This window comes from Mobula hypostoma, chromosome 24, assembly GCF_963921235.1.
Source record: "Mobula hypostoma chromosome 24, sMobHyp1.1, whole genome shotgun sequence".
Lineage (NCBI taxonomy): Eukaryota > Metazoa > Chordata > Chondrichthyes > Myliobatiformes > Myliobatidae > Mobula > Mobula hypostoma.
In genome coordinates, this window is record NC_086120.1 from 22,413,551 (window position 1) to 22,431,288 (window position 17,738).

The 17,738-nt window shown below is 40.8% G+C and overlaps 1 protein-coding gene across 5 annotated transcripts in view; it reads right to left on the reverse strand.

Moving 5' to 3' along the window:
* Positions 1–867: 867 nt before the first annotated feature.
* Positions 868–17,738, reverse strand: part of LOC134337223 (neurturin-like) — a 126,325-nt gene continuing 109,454 nt past the window's right edge. For all 5 annotated transcript variants that reach the window (XM_063032056.1, XM_063032058.1, XM_063032059.1 and 2 more), the window contains one exon: positions 868–1,837. In XM_063032056.1, the coding sequence (XP_062888126.1) occupies positions 1,392–1,837 (446 nt within the window). In that variant the 3' untranslated portion in view covers positions 868–1,391. The remainder of the gene's footprint in view (positions 1,838–17,738) is intronic.

Consider the following 17,738-nt stretch of genomic DNA (forward strand, 5'->3'; position numbering starts at 1 on the left):
CAGAACACAAATACATTTCAGAACAGCGTATTAAAATTTTCATTATTAACATCACTTATACAAAGCACGATGGTGATTAAGGAAATCAAACTAGTCGGATGACAGGAACGAGGGCAGTGGAGATGGATAATGAAAATTATCTAGATTATAGGACTGAGAAAGCTGATGTGAATGAAAGACAAGATGTATTAAGGTTACTGTTGTGTATCTACTGCTTTTGTCTCATATTATGTATAATCCGACATTATCTCATCAGATAACACTGTAGAATTCTGAAATTCAAGCACACGTTTGTGCCTCCGGAAAATGATAACTTGGTGGAATTTACATCCTACATTCACTAAAAGTTAATAGACTTTGGTTTTAACCTTTTTAACGGGGTTTAGCTGACTAGCAATGCAACAGTGCTATTGCGACCCAGTACAATCCTTTGATAACGTATTTGATTTAATCCTCAAAACAATGGGATTAAGGTCATTATGATTTACATGTGCCTGCTTATTGCTGTCAGTCACTCCACTCACTCTCACACAGACCAAATGAGAGCATTACAGTTCTTTCCAACAAGTTCTAAGAAGGATTTCTCCGAGATCTGCACCAGTGGCCAGTTGAATGAGAATTGGTTCCATTGAGTATGACAGAGAGAGAAAGGGACAGACAGACAAACAGAGAGCGAGAGGGAGAAGGACAAACAGACAGTGAGAGAGGGGAATAGGGGGAGGGGGGAGAGAGAGAGAGAAAGGGAGGGAGAGAGTGGGGAGGGAGAGGGAGAGGGAAAGGGAGAAGATGGAGAGGGAGAAGGAGAGGGAAGAGGAGGAGAGGGAGAGGGACAGAGTCAAACAGAGAGCGAGAAAGGGGAATAGAGAGAGAGAGAGAGAGAGAGAGAGAGAGAGAGAGAGAGAGAGGGAGAGAGCCCAGAGAGCCAGAGAGGAAAAATAAGATTGAGGGAGGAATGAAGTTAGTGGTGAATTTATTCAAAATGCATTCCATATGCACTGAATGAGACCCTTGGATTACATCCTGCAATATAGAATCCAATGAGACTAGTGAAAAGTTCTAGAGAGTCATTTGCAGAACAGAAACCTACATTCCCTCACGATGTCTGGCCGTAGAAGTGTACTTCACCGTGCAGTTGGATGTACAAATGCCACATGATATGGCAAACATAAATTTGCTGAAAATGTCTTTGAGACTTCTTTATGCACTGTAAATCTTAACCTTAAAGGGAATAGCAATTGATAACATCCCCCTGTCTTCAAGATACTTGTCTCCTTCCGTTGAAATCTTGCCAAGAAACCATATTCTAATCAGGACCCGGAGCCTAACAAGGTCTGAAGTTTCCTGCTCTTTCAAAGAAGGGATTTAAACATTCTCAATGCATAGACAATCCTTCAGACACAGCCACATTCCTTTGCTGAGAGCTGTCGAAGTGTATGATATCGAAAGTTAACATCCAGGAACGAAACATCATCATCATACAGGGTCGGCCGACAGCATGGCCGGGCTCTGACCTCTTTTTTAATAAGCTTAGAATTTCTTAAGTTTTTCAGAGTCAAGTCATAGAATTTCTTTTCAGCATCACAGGACCCAGTGCAGTATCTGAAACGCACTACTTCCTCTGAGATCTGGGAGATTCCCAAGTCACTGATAGTCACATTGATTTCTTTCAGTGTACACCCTTTGGTTGCTCTTGACTTTGCTCGTTTACTTCTTATAGCTGGTCGCGAATGAGTCCGAGTTTTACGTCTCCAGTCAGGTGACCTTCTGTACCTTTGAATCAAGGCTCTAACCAGCTCTCTGGCCTCTTCATCTGTGTGGGTTTTAAACATGTTTTTATCTGGAAGAAAGTAGTTACAATATTACTTTATCACGAGGGAATTGTTTTTATCCATGTGATGTACTTTAGAATATAAATATAAGTTTGTATTTATAATGCAAAACAGGTAGTGTTACAGTTATATATCAATATTTAGTTACATTGGCTCACGTATCTCACACACCATTCAACACTTAAAATAGTCCTAATATATAATTCACTAACATAAGCAAAGGATTACCTGCGACTGTAACTCCAAGGCGATATGTCATTGTGTCACAGATTTCACTGAGCTCTGCTTTTCTAACAGCAACCATTGATTTCTGTCCGGATCACATAACGTTGGTCCAGCATTTGCTGCACCACACCGCCTTTTTTCTTTCATGAGATTTGCAGCCTGTGTATGTGGAAGCAACTTGCTTTGGACAACCGACGTATGGGCTTTATGTCATTGTTTTTGTGTCACATAACTTCTTGTCCTTTGGAGTTACACTTGCTTCTGAGTTACAGTCACTCTTTCAGCCTGAGCTCTTTGGATGCCATAGGACCCATTACACTGCCATCATCATAGCAAATGTACCACAAATGGAGCTGATTTGACCCACTAGAGTCAAAGAGTCATACAGCATATTCTCTTTGACTTACCATGTCCACACTGAACATTATATCTATTTATACTAATCCCACCCATGCCTTGATGGTTCAAGTTATTGTTAGATACTTCTTAACTGCTTTGAGAGTACCTCCTCCTCCAGCTCCTCGGGTAGCATAATCATAGAACCATATAAACTACAGCACAGAAACAGGCCTTTTGGCCCTTCTTGGCTGTGCCGAACCATTTTCTGCCGAGTCCCACTGACCTGCACACGGACCATATCCCTCCATACACCTCCCATCCATGTATCTGTCCAATTTATTCTTAAATGTTAAAAAAGAACCTGTATTTACCACCTCATCTGGCAGCTCATTCCATACTCCCACCACTCTCTGTGTGAAGAAGCCCCCCCTAATGTTCCCTTTAAACTTTTCCCCCCCTCACCCTTAACCCATGTCCTCTGGTTTTTTTCTCCCCTTGCCTCAGTGGAAAAAGCCTGCTTGCATTCATTCTATCTATACCCATCATAATTTTATATACCTCTATCAAATCTCCCCTCATTCTTCTACGCTCCAGGGAATAAAGTCCTAACCTATTCAACCTTTCTCTGTAACTTGCCTCCTCAGACTGCAGATGTAACATGGACTCCGACCTCCTTAGAGATTAACTAAGAAAGGATTGCCTGAAGCTGTTTTAAGTTCTGCAGCAATACATCATCAGAGTTCATCATTTCTATACTTGTCTACTTCAGTTCTTAATGCAAAATAGCCTATTTTTAAAGGAATTAAATTGGTCTTAATTAAAACAATAGGAAAAGATCTTGGAAATGGTGATAAAACCTTACACAATGCAAATTCAATGCTTAACAGTTGGTCCTCAAAACTTTCCATATAAGCAATAGAATATTTGCAAGTGTTACTCTTTGTCAGAATTCTGACTCTTCACCTTGCCATAAAGCATTACTGATGCTTTTACTGATCCATCAGACCCCCAACTGCAAGTGGATTACAGATAAAGAAGGACGTTTGGTTCACCCAAGTTCATTCTTTCTGAACTGTCCTAAAATCACCCACTTTGCGTGTGTTGCTTTGGCAACCATTTTGTTTTACAGGAACCAGATTTACTGTTTCACTTGGAGCTTACCTTATTTGCCAAGTAGAATGCACCCAAATTTGCTGCTTATTTGTTGAATCTGTGATCCATAATTTTCCATGGTAACCTTTTCCATGATTTTAACAATTTTATAATCCTCTGAAATACTATTTCGCAAATCTTTCCTCTCAATACTAAATAGCCTGTCTCCCTTAAAAGGTAGAATAACAACCTTATTCACAGCCACAATGGAGATGTGTGAGAAATTCTGCTGTCAATCCTGTTAGTAATCACCTGAGAATAACTGACTGATTGACTTTATAACTGTATTTATATTTATATTTAATGTGTTTGGAAAAATTATCCTGCAGTTTCTGTCTTATATTCTCTCCATTCCTTAAATAGGCTCTGTTTCTGGGCAAATCGACTTTGCTTGCTCTGTTATAAATTGTTTGTCATGATCTTGTTCATAGATACTGCCTAAAAGTCACAGCATTAACCTGAGCTCAAAATCCACTGGTGCTGCCTGATCTGCTAAGTATTTCCAGCAATCTGACTTTATGTTATGATACTCTACTGGTACCCATCTAACCCTTTGAAAGAGAATTCTTTAAAGGTCTTTTTGGTTTGCTGCAGATCATGACTCAATCACTCACTCACTCAATCTGAGCAAACTTTACAATTGTCCTGAATTAGGAGACATTTCTAAGTTTGAGTATATCACAATGAGTTGGTGTAGGTAAAACGTTTGTGTGATGGATGGGATAACAGTCAATGTCCAACTATCTTTCTCCAGTTCGAAGTTCAATGTAAATTTATTATCAAAAGGCATATACGTTACCATATACAACCCTGAGATTCATTTTCTTGCCAGTATTCACAGTAGAAGGAAGAAACACAATAGAATCAATGAAAAACTACACACAAAGAAAGACGGACAACCAATGTGCAAAAGAAGACAATCTATGCAAATGCAAAAACAAACAAATATATAAATAAATAATACTGAGAACATGAGTTGTAGAGTCCTTCAGCCCATGGGTTATGGAATCATTTTAGAGTTGAGGTGAGAGTTGGTTCAGGAAACTGATGGTTGAAGGGTAATAACCCTTATACAGTCCTTTATTCCTGTCGCTTATAATAGGATGAAGATATTTTTGGCAGCAACAGCTTCAGAATGTATTGATGCCCTTCAGAAGATGATGATGAGTGACATCAAGGAGCTACTGATGATTTCAAAACCTATTACAACCAGATTTGCAGGACTGAGAACTACCAATTGTCATGCTAATATAAATGAAAATCAGATCAGGCAGACAAGTCAACAGTTTACCCAAAGCTAAAGTTCCATTCAGTACTTTTGCAGCCTGGTCTATGTGCCCTGATTTTGACCTTGTGGAACTGGATAACACCAAGCCATCAGTTAACATGTTGTCCTGGCATTATGTTTATCCCATCAGCTCTTCTGAGCAGTGAGGAGGGCACTCTCCAGAAACCTTATCTTTGTACTGATGAAGATTAGTGTAAATTACATCATTTGCACCCAACTGCCGCTTGGTCTAGAGGTAACTCAAGCTGCTTGTCTAGTTGTCCGACCAAGTGGAAAGGCTTTCAGACTAGAAGAGCAGCAGAAAGATGTGCATTTTTTGCAGAGTTTTTTCATAGTTTGGGAAGAGCATAATCCCAGTGCCCAACTACACACACTACTTACTGGCTGACTCTTCATCCATCCTGTGGTGACTTCATGCCACCCAATATCCAAATTACCACTTCGCACTGAATTCAGATGGGAGACTTACCCATCCTGTGCAGGTGAACTTCAAGGGCCAAAACCTCTCAAGACGCACACTGTGTACTTCCATAGGGTTTGTTCTGCATGCAGCTTTCAAATCTCCAGTTAAGTTCAGCCCCGCACAGTTCTCTCACTATTACACTAGGACACGATTAACTATAGTTCAGTGTTGCTCTGGTTACATGACAGCAGCCAACCAGCCGTGATCAGCTCTACTTTGTTGCCCCTGGCTCCAACAGAGCAGTGAAAAGAGGCCGAATCTCCCAAATCGCCAAACTACGTTAGTGCCCAAATATCTGGGTTGGTGCCTGCTAAAGTAATGACAAAGATGCAGTGGTGAGAAGAGATGATCAGAGGTGACAATATTTGTTTTGGGATTGAAATGTATCTACAAAACAAGAAAATAGAATATAGTGAGCAATGCTTTGGTTCAGCCCACTCTTCCTGCTCAGACATTACATGATGAGTTTTGTATTAGTCCACAGATGCCACTTTCAAACTGTGGAAATACTGTATATCTATTGTACTTATAGAAGGATCCCTTTTGGTTTGAACAAAGGAATTAAGGACAGAAAACATAATATTTTTATTATCATTGAGTATCATAATGAAGTGTCTAGAGAAAAGGCATGAACTCAGTGGGGTCCACATCCACAGATCCCTCAACTTGCAGCACAAGTTGATATGGTGGTTAAGAAGGTACGTTGGCCATCATTAATTGGGGGATTGAGTTCAAGAACTGCGAGGTAATATTTCACTCTGCAAAACCCTGGTTAGACCACACTTTTCAATTCAATTCAGTTCAATTCAAAACTTGGGAGTGTTATGTTCATTTCTGGTCACCTCATTAAAAGAAGGTTGAGGAAGCTTTAGGGAGGGTGCAGAGGAGATCTACTAGAATGCTGCCTGGATTGTGAGGATAGGTTGAGCGAGCTAGGTCTTTTCTCTTTGAAACAAAGGAGGATAATGATTGCCTTGATAGAGGTGTACAAGATGATAGGCATAGATAGAGTGGACAGCCAGCGACTTCTTGCCAGCCAGAAATGGCTAATAGGAGAGGTCATTACTTTAAGGTGTTTAGAGGGAAGTATGGGAGGGATGTCAAAGGTAGAATTTTTTACACAGAGAGTGATGGGCGTGTGGAATGTGCTGCCAGGAGTGGTGGTAGAGGCAGGTACAAAGGAACATGTAAGAAACTCTTAGGTAGGCACACAGATGAAAGAAAAATGGAGGGCTATGTAGGAGGGAAGGGTTATGTTGATCTTAGAGTAGGTTAAAGGGTTGGCACAACATTGTGGGCTGAATGGTCTGCACTGTGCTGTACTGTTCTATGTTCTATATTAACTTACAGGCTACCTTTTTGCTACACTGCTGCGGAACTCAATTACTTCAACAGTAACGTAGCAGAAGCAAACAAAAGTAGTCTGAGATCTAGACTTATCTAACCCTTTAGACATAGCCTTCCCCTTGGCTCTCCAGGGATTTACAGAAGAATGTCTCAGTTAACACCTACCCAACCCCATCATTCGTACTGGCTTTTGGTGCCCCCATTCTAATTAGCAAACAATTGGAACTGCTTCATGTCTGTATAAAGTGCCTGAATGTTTCACATTTTAGTCAGAAAGGGAAATGGCTCCACGAAATATAAATTACACAGCAGTGGGCAGATCCAGTCCTATTTTTGTAGGCTTTACTGAGTTTGCTAATGAAATCCAGAGCTGCTGTTGCTTCCTGCCAGTGCTGCTGTTTGAGAGGGAGAGCACAGGATTCATACTGCATCCCTCGGCGCTACGACAACACTAGATAGGAGGTGGCACAGCCTTTGGGAGTCACAACACACGGTCCGGAGGGCTGGAGGATGGAATAATCAGAAATAATATATAAAAGCTGCATCTAAGTCAATCTAATATTATGAACATTTTGTTTCCCTGAGGGGGGAGTGGAATGTGGACAGACAGCAGGAGGAGACTGAACTGGAAGGAGAAAAATTATCATCAACTGGGAAGATTTCCTAAATGAAAACATAATGTACTTTATCATTGATAATCCATCTCATAGCTAAATTTATCCATTCTCGTGCAAAAGTAGGAAGATGAACGGAGTATGGTGTCTCCAGATTTGGGGAAAGGATGTGGGACAGTGACCACAGAAAATTTCAAATTCTTAGCTCTATTTGTGTTGTCATTTGGTGACTTTTTCTTTAAGTTATAATTTGTGATATATATATATAAATAACGAGAAATCGACTGCATTTATACAACCAATTCTGTCTTCTCTATGATCACAGGTTGTATTTAATCACAGGAAAACAAGCAGTAAACATCAGTTCATGGTAATTCACAAACATCCTGAAACCTGAGGAGTTTAATCAATTTAACATGTGGCCTTGTTCTACATTTATTTATTTATTTTTAAAATCATTATTGAAAGTAATTGGGAGGTTTGTTGAGTTTCATCAGTTGGCATGTGTGAATATGTATGGGGATGGGGAGACATTTTGCACAATAGTTTCTCAAGAAATAGAGCTGTGAATTGGAATTAAAGCAGATTGTATCGATCCCTGATATTTTTCAGTTGCAGGCTTTCTTACACAGAGGTCATTATCAACTCCATAAACTGTCATATTCCGTACTGAGCTATTGGTATGTAACTTTAGCAAAGGGGAAGAATGACTCCCTCTGTTAGAGCAGTCAAACACTCATTACAACACTGTTTACAATACAGCGCTGATGCACAGCTCACCTCATAAACTAGAGGTCAACCATGAGGACTAGTGAAGGAGGCTGGTAGACAATTCTCAAAAGAGCTCAGAAATAAATTAAATTGCTTTCTTTTTTCTGCTGTGAATTGATCATAAATGTCACTTTGTGCTGTCCACACAGTAAGGACTGTTAAAAGTTGGCCAACATCTTTATCGACTTCTCTCTCCAGCACTCTCATAATGCAAGTGCACATAGCACTGCTTAAAAAAATGTGCATTATAATAATGGCCAGAGGGCACAGGGGCTGGTCCAGAAGAAACGCTTTTCTGTTGTAGCTGAGACAGTCGACTGTGAGGGCACATAGTCATTCCCCCATGCGTAGAATTGTTGTAGCCCAGTGGTATATTTTGCATGGCCATGACTCAGAGAGTGAGAGACACAAGTTCAGTACTGACCTTGGCTGCTCTCTGTGAGAAGTTTGCAAAATTCTTCCTGTGACTGGCTTGACTTGCTCTGGTTTCCTTACACATGATTGATTGGTTAATTGACCACGGTAAAATTCTCCCTAGTGAGCAGGTGAATATTATAATCCGATGCAGATGCATAGAGAATGAGAGAAAAGCAGGTTTAGTGCAAGTGGCTAGTTGCTGGTCACTGTAAGCTCAGCGTCTGCTCCATAGTGTATCTCTCTATGACTCTCCATAACAGGGGAATCATCTAACTCTGAATGAGTGCTTAGCCTTAAACGAAATCCGAACATTCTATTGAAAGGGAAATTATTTGCAAAATAGGGCTACATTTCCTGGATGAATTTACTAAAACTGCAGCCTGACTGTGGAGGAGGCTCTAAGCAACTTGAGCACTTTTAATAGGAAAGCTTTAATCCAAGGGAAAATGAAAGTGTAGGCAGTGCTTAACTATGTCCATATGACATCCCAGAGCACTCCTCATCCAAGTTTTTGTAGTGTCGTGGTTTTCATTATGGAGTTAAAGGGTAAGGCAACTTAGATACAAGCATCTCATCAAAGTAGGCAGAAACGTTGGTGAAGCAATGTAAAATATATGGGATCTTCCAGTTTAGAACTAAGAGTACAGAAACTTAATGTTAAAACTGTACAAATCACTTGTCAGGGTACAGCCAGAATAGCAACCTCAGCTTCCATTACAAAGCAAATTAAAACCACTGGCAGAGTACCAAGGAAATTAACTTGACTGAAAGATTTTAACTAAATAAATTGATGCAATTTTAATTGGATCAGAAAAGTGAACGTGAGATCTGATCATGAAGCTGAAAGTTCAGCTAATAAACTGAAAACAAATTCCTCTAGTCAGTAAAGCCAGAATTATAAAGCAAAAGTAAAGGAGAAATTAAGTAGATTTACTTCAACTCTAGTTAAGGCATGATCCTATGAGAAACAGCAGTGGAGACTGAATCCATCCCATCTTCTAAAAGGGAAGCGGGTAATGAAAATGCAAGGAATTTAGAGAAAGGGTGAGCAATATCTTTTTCAGATGGTTGGCTCAGGCATGGTGGGCATAATGACTTCTGTCTGTGCTATAAAAACCAAAGACTAACTTGCTGGAAGTGATAAAGGAGGTAAATTCCCATTGCCGTTTTGCCGTGATTAGCAATGAGCTGCAGGTTCCAACTCTTCTGACTTGGCCCAGTACAAATGTATTTCACAATTCGAACCACCTTGCCATACTACTCGCACCCATTTCCTCGTCACTCATTACCCTTAAGTTGATGATATGATTGATCTGGTTTAAAACTACTTCAACGTCTTGGAATAAGCCCTCTGTACACTTCACATCAGCATTCGTAATGGATTACAGTGTGTTATCTGCTTGCTTGGAGTCTTTACAGCAGGGGTATTATGAATAGTTGTTGTTTTTTTGGCAAAAAATTATTTCCAAGGGTAACACATTTTTCAGCTGTTTTCTCCTTGATGCCCAGTGTTGGCGCTACCATCTGTTACAGATCCCTTCTTGGTGCAAAACTGCATATGATGACCCAAACAAAACAGAACAGAAATCACTGCCAATATTCTGTGAGTCTATTGGCACCTGTGGTTGAGAAACAGAGTTAACACTTTTTCAATGATCTTTCACTGGTGACTGGCATGAATCAGTGCAGGAACATCGATCTGAACCCTTCTCTGTCATTGCTGCCTGAACTGCTATTTCCACCATCTGCAATATTTTAGTGAAACATGAATTCACATCCTACTCCAGAGAACAGAACTAGGTTGCTCCTTCAATGCAGTAGCAAGGGAGCATCGCATTGTAGGGGAGCTACATAAAACAGTGCCTTCCTTTGTCCAACCCCACACATGCTGGAGTGGATGTAGAAGAGCACAGTGCAATTTTCAAAAAATCTTGGCAATTTCAGTATATATACACTGAAATTCACCATATACACTATACATATGGTGTATATGTCTGTATGTGTACATGATAGATGGCTAGAAAGAAAACTTCAAGTATATTTTGAAAATTGTACTTGGATCTTCTAGTAGTAAAGATATACTCACTCTGTTTTGTGGTGATATCGCGTGTAAGAACGTGATTGGACAGAGTTCGGAGCATGCGCAGAAATGAGAGAATGATCTAGAAAGCATGGCTGTAAGAAATGTGGTTGCTGTTTGCCGTTGTAAATAAAAGCTCTAGTTCTTATTCTTCCAGAATATGGTTTGTTCTTAGTAACCCACGGTACGTATAAAGAACACATGTTTAAATTTATATATATTTAAATTTATACAGTATACAAGTTTAGACATGCACACCCATATATCTGTCTATCTATCTATATACATACATAGAGAGATAGATAGATAGCTAGACTGTAGATATATAGACAAAGATATAGTTAGACAGATATGCAGATGTTCATATATATATAATATATACACTGTGGATTCTGGTTAATTGGGCCATCAGTTAATCGGGCAGCCGCTTATTTGAGACAACTCGTAAAGAACAAAAACTAATCAAGAAAACAGCCAGGATGTCTTTTGCTCATTTGGGACACTCTGCCGCCTAATTGGGGTAGGAGACCGTTGCCGAACAAATTCTAACTAGCGTTAGTTGTGTGCACTTGCATGGCCATTAGATACAACACTGTGCTTCAAACGAACAGTTTTTAAACAGCATCATTTGCATGTGTTTGTGTTCAAAAAGCAGCAATATTTGTCACCGATAGTTGGTGGGAAATAAGCAGCAAGACAATTCAGAGCTGTTTTGCTCACTGCGGTTTTAAACATTCAGGCTTAGAGATGCCGGAAACACCCAGGAGTGAAGATAAAACAATTTCACTACTTCAACAAGTTAGAAACTATGAAGAATGTGAAGGTATTGAATTCTTCATAATGTCTACTTTGAAAGTAACATCTTGAATGTTAGAATAAAAATGAAGATATGAAAGATGCAATTATTGAGGGCATTGTTCCACATTTTATTTAAATACCTAATTTGTTATCCAGTTTCTTTTTTATATACCTCTTAACTAATTCCCTTATTTAGATCCTTCCTAAAATGTGCTATCATTGCAACACTCAACTTCACTGATTCAAAGGCCAGAGCTTGAACCTCCTACCTGACCGCCTCCAACTACACCTGCGATTGTCCCTGGCAATGGAAGTCCCCTGCAATTCTTACTCGGCACCGTTCCCAAAAATCTTAGTAATGTTTAGAACACATCTGACGGTGTGATTTGAGATAATCTGGTGTAATCCCTGATCACTGGAGCCAGCCACTTAGACTGTATAACTACAAGTAGTTGGCTGCCACAACATGCAGTGTGTGCGTGCGTGCGTGTGTATGTGTATGTGTGCGTGTGTGCATACAATATACTCTCAGCAGCTGTATAAAAGATGCTTCATATAACATCAAGATCTAGTAGCTTACTGCTCTATCTTGGACCTGCATAGACTCAAGAGGTTCAGTTATCAAGACAGCATTTGATTATCTGCTTTTTTGTAACCGGGTTGTAATAGATATTTCAAAGCAATTCTGTAGGTACAGTGCACATAACTTCAGTCACGCAGATGACCTTGAATTGATCTACACTAATGATAAGAGATATGGTTGCTGGCTCATTCAGCGAGCTAGAGGGTCTGCTATATTGCTCCCTGAAATTTTTAGCTCTGATTGTTATGCTTTGTAACTTCAAAACATTAAATTAATTCAAAGGAAGACACGGGGAGTCCAGGAATATCGGTGTATTGTGTCATTACTTTAATGAGGCGCACACATACCATGTGCTTAAATGATGTATGCAATGAACATACGTTTACATATTAATTAATTAATCATTATACAAGATTACTCAAATATTATTGAAATATCAAATACACAACACTGATCATATAATGGCATAAGGTGAGAAATGCATTTTTCTCCTTTTTTCTGCCGCCTGTAAATCTTATGCATTGCTCTTTGGGTTCGTGTCTAAATTAGTCAGTAAATTTGATCTCTAGAAAGGTGTGAAGAGCTGATCAAACAGTTGCTGGGATACGTGAGTTTGCCTTAAATAAGCACCATTATTTTTTAAATTGACAGCTATAGGGGATTAAGCAATTAAGCTAATTAACCTTAACAAGATGTGAGGGGCTATTTGAAGCTGGCTCAAGATCTGACTTTGCTGAAAATAATTGGAACTTCTAAATCAATGTCAGTAATTAGCATTTATAATTGCTGTGTATGGAATTGGCAGTCAACTACCTGTAGTTACACAGTATAAATAGCTGCCCCCAGTGATCATGAGACTACATCAGATTATCTCAAATGACACCAGCAAATGTGTTCTAAACATTACTAACATTTTTGGGAACTGTGCCAAGTAAGAATTGCAGGGGACTTCCATGGCCAGAGCAACTGCAGGTGCAGTTGGAGGCGGTCAGGTAGAAGAGTTTGATTTTGAAACTTCTTTAGTGTTGCCCTAACGCATCAGCGAAGCAGAGTGGTGCAAGGATAGCACGCTTTAAGAAGGATCTAAATGTGGCAGTGGGTGGCAACCCAGACTGACAACCAAGAAAATGCAGTGAGCTCTGAAGGGCACCTTACTCTCTGATCAATAGTTGATTCTGAGTACAGCTGGAGAAGTAGTTTTACCTGGCATATGCAGCCAGCACATTGCACCAGCCCCGTACTACAGAGACGAAGGATTTCTTGTTCCAGTATTGTTTCTTTCCACATATTTTTAGAATAAGGCAGAAAACAAATATTTGTTACACCTGCCCATATGCTTCCTCCCTCTCCACCATTAATGACTCCAACAGTCCTTCCAGGTGAGGCAACACTTCACCTGGGAATCTACTGGGGTCATCTATTGTGCCCAGTGCTCCCCGCGGCTGCCCCCTCCACATTGGTAAGGCCCATAGCAACTTGGGGGACCGCTTCGACAAGCACATCTGCTCCATCCGCCCCGAGCAGAACTTCCCAGTAGCCAAACATTTTGATTCTAATTCCCATTCATATTGTGCCAAGATGAGGCAATGCTCAGGATGGAGGAGCAACACCTTGCATTCCATCTGTTCAGCTTCCAACCTGACGGCATGAACATTGATTACTCCTTCCAGTAAAAAAAATTCTCCCGACCCTTCCTCTATTCCCCACTCTGACCTTTTCCCTCTTCTCACCTGCTTATTACTTCCCCCTGGGTCCCCTCCTTCCCTTTCTCCTATCAGATTCCTTCTTCTCCCTTGACCTTTCCCACCCACCCGGTGTTGCACCTTGTGTGGTATTCAACCTTGGTAGGACAAATGCAAGGAGACAGTACACTGTTGAGGGTAAGACCCTTATCGGTGTTGCTGAGCAGAGAGATCTTGGGGTCCAAGTTCGTAGCTCCATGAAAGTTGCTACACAGGTAGATAGGGTGGTTAAGAAGGCTTATGGAATGCTTGCTTTTATGAGTCAAGGCACTGAGTTTAAAAGTCAAGAGGTTATGGTGCAAATTAAGCCACCTACAGTTCTGGTTGCCCCACTATAGGAAGGATGTTGAGGCTTTGGAGAGGGTGCAAAAGAGGTCACCAGGATGCTGGTTTAGAGGACGTGTGCTGTCATGAGAGGTTGGACAAACTTGAGTTGTTTTCTCTGGAGCAGCGGTGGCTGAGGAGAGATCTGATAGAGGTTTATAAGATTATGAGAGGCATAGACAGAGTAGATAGGGAGTATCTTTCCCCAGCGTAGAAACGTCTAATACCAGAGGGCATGCATTGAAGGGAGAGGACATAGGTTCAAAGGGGATGTGTGGGGTAAGTTTTTTACTCAGAGAGTGGTGGATGCCTGGAATGTGCTGCCTGGTATGGTGGTAAAGACAAATACATCAGAGGCTCTTACAAGACATTTGGATAGGCACATTAATGTGAGGAAGCTGGAGGGATATGCAGACATCCCACCTCTCCCGGAACTTCCGTGAGTCTCCCGCATATTAATAGTGGCTCCTTGATGCCCGTAAATTATATACAATGTCCCGGAAATTGATTTTTTTTGAGAGCGAGCGTGGGAGAACACGCAAGAAAGAGCGAGAGAGTGAGCGCAAGAGCAAGAAAGCAAGCACGAGTGAGAGCGACCGCGAGAGAGCGAGAGCCAGAGAGTGAGCGTGAGTGAGAGCGAACGCGAGAGAGCGAGAGCCAGAGAGTGAGCGTGAGTGAGAGCGACCACGATCGAGAGAGAGAGCGAGAGAGTTCCAAAAAAAGTCAGAGTAGCAGAGTGCTCCAGAAAAAGAAAATATAAAACGTACGTCACCCCAGACTACACTAAAGTGTACCCCTGCCTAATAGGGGTCAACATAATGACAGTGTTGCTCGCTGCACTGTTTGCAACAGTGACTTTTCTATTGCCCATGGTGGGTTAAGACTGTAAAAGACATGTTGAGGTGAGTTTAACAGGTGTCATTCGTTCATTAGCGTAGCTAACGTTATTTAAACTAGCTGGCTAGCTGCTAAGGAGCTACTCTATTGCAGACATCCCACCTCTCCCGGGAGTGTCCCGCAAATTGATGGTGCTACCTCCCTGAAATGGGTTTTTGCAGGGTGGGATGTCTGGATATGGGCATGGTGTAGGTAGGAGGGATTAGTGTTTGAGGGTTTCTGATTTACTTTTTTGCTGGTCTGGCACAACATTGTGGGCCAAAAGGCCTGTACCTGGACTGTACTGTTCTCTGTCTAAATAGCAGATCTAAAGTTTAGAGTGATGATAAAATAAATGATCTGCAGCAATGGTTCTTCTGATCTTTTGCAGTTATTTTTGCAGATCAGCCATAGAAATGTTGGGAAAATGAAATTAACCATATAACCATATAACAATTACAGCACAGAAACAGGCCATCTCGGCTCTTCTAGTCCGTGCCGAACTTTTACCCTCACCTAGTCCCACCGACCTGCACTCAGCCCATAAACCTCCATTCCTTTCCTGTCCATATAGCTGTCCAATTTAACTTTAAACGACAACATCAAACCTGCCTCAACCACTTCTGCTGGAAGCTCGTTCCACACAGCTACCACTCTCTGAGTAGAGAAGTTCCCCCTCATGTTACCCCTAAACTTTTGCCCTTTTACTCTCAACTCATGTCCTCTTGTTTGAATCTCCCCCACTCTCAATGGAAAAAGCCTATCCACATCAACTCTATCTATCCCCCTCATAATTTTAAATACCTCTATCAATTCCCCCCTCAACCTTCTATGTTCCAAAGAATAAAGACCCAACTTGTTCAACCTTTCTCTGTAAATAAATAAACTGAAATTAAATAAACTTCTCTACTGCTGCTTCACTGGCTTTCACAGTTTTCCTATGACCTACTGCCCTGGTTGATAATCTGACCATTTATCTTACAGAAAGACACAACACAGTTTACAACCCAAACAGGAGCATCTCATACGAATATACAGGGAAAATGAGACTGAGTGGACCACAAGCCTTTGTGAGCCTGTTCTGCTATTCAGTACAACCAGGACTGATCTCACCATTGGCTTCAAACTCACTTTCCTGCCCTACTCCCAAAGTCCTAAATTTTTCCCATAAATTAAGAATCCAACCTGTTCAGCCTTGAATATACTTAGTGCCTCCATATTGTCAATAACTATTAGGCACTAACGCACAGTTTTATAGTACCGTAGTAGTATTAATAGTGTTCTAATTTGTTCTGTATTTCATTTAACTACATAATTTATTACTCCGTTTATCTTTTTATACCTTTTTAACTATTTCTTGAAACTTCAGCTAATTGGGGCAGCCACTTATTTGGGCCAAAATGTACTGGTTCTGATGTGTCCCAGTTTAACTGGAATCCACTGTATTATGATTGGGCCCTGTATCTAAGGAAAGATGTGCTGGCCCTGGAGAAGGTCCAGAGGAATTTCACAAGAATGGTCCTGGGAATGAAAGGCTTAACACATGAGGAGCATTTTATGTTTCTGGATCTGTACTGTATGAAGTTTAGAAAGATGAGGGGGATCTCATTGAAAAATACCAAATGCTGAAAGGCCTGGATAGAGTGGACAGACGTAGGAGAGTTACAGTCCGAGGGCACACATCAGAATAAAGGGACATCCCTTTAAAACTGAGATGAAGAGGAATATCTTCAGCCACAGGGTGGTGAATCTGTAGAAGTCGCTGCCACAGAGGGCTGTAGATGTCGCCATTGGGAGTACTTCATTCTTGATTAAGTAGGTGAAGGGTTATGAGGAGAAGAAAGGAGAATGGAATTGAGAACAAACTCAGCTACAGTTGAATGGTGGAGCAGACACGATGGGCCAAATGGCCCAACACTGCTCCTATATCTTATAGTCTAACACATTAGTGGGATTAGTCTAAATGCTGGAACAAGGAAATAGCTCCTTCCCATCTAGTCTAAAAGCATCTTTTAATATTCTCCACTTAAGCTCCTTTAATTCCAAAGAAAACAACCCCATCCTATCCAGTCCTTCTTCATTATTAACATTTTCCAATCCTGGCAGCCTTCTCATAAATATTTTTTGCATCCTCTACAGTCTAATTACATTTCCCATCATGTGGTGACCAGAACTGTACACAACATTCAAGTTGCAGCCCAACAAGCGTTGTGCGCAGAAAGCAGCACTCCTTGTAAAGGACCCCCATCATCCAAGCCAAGCCCTCTTCTCATAACTACCATCGGGCAGGATGTTCAGGAGCCTTAGGTTCCACACCACCAAGTCAGGAATGGTTATTATCCTACAACCATCAGGCTCCTGAACCACGGCGAATAATTTCACTCATCTCAACATTGAACTGGCTCCACAACGCGTAGACTCACTTTCAAGGACTCTACAACTCAGTATTATTAATTTACTTTTGGGTTTTTTTTTGCCCAATGTGCCTTCTTTTGCACATCAGTCATTTGTCAATCCTTGGTGCTTATGGTTTTTCATAAGTTCTATTGTATTTCTTTATTTTCCTGTAAATGCCTGCAAGAAGCCAAATCTCAAGGTAATATATGGTATTATATATGTACTTTGATAATAGAATTACTTTGAACTTTGAACCTACCCAAACCTCAGACTTCTCCGTATTAATTTGCATTTGCTACTTTAATGCCCAAGAGCATCTACATCCCTCTGAAAATAAACAAATATCCTCCTCCCCGTCAACAACACCACCTATTTTTATTGAAATGCAAATTTCTTAATTGTCCGCTCAACCTTTAAGTTAACATTATTAGTATATACATCAAAGTTCAAAGGAGAATGTGGAGGCCCAGCAGTAACAGAAGAAGTTTTCAAT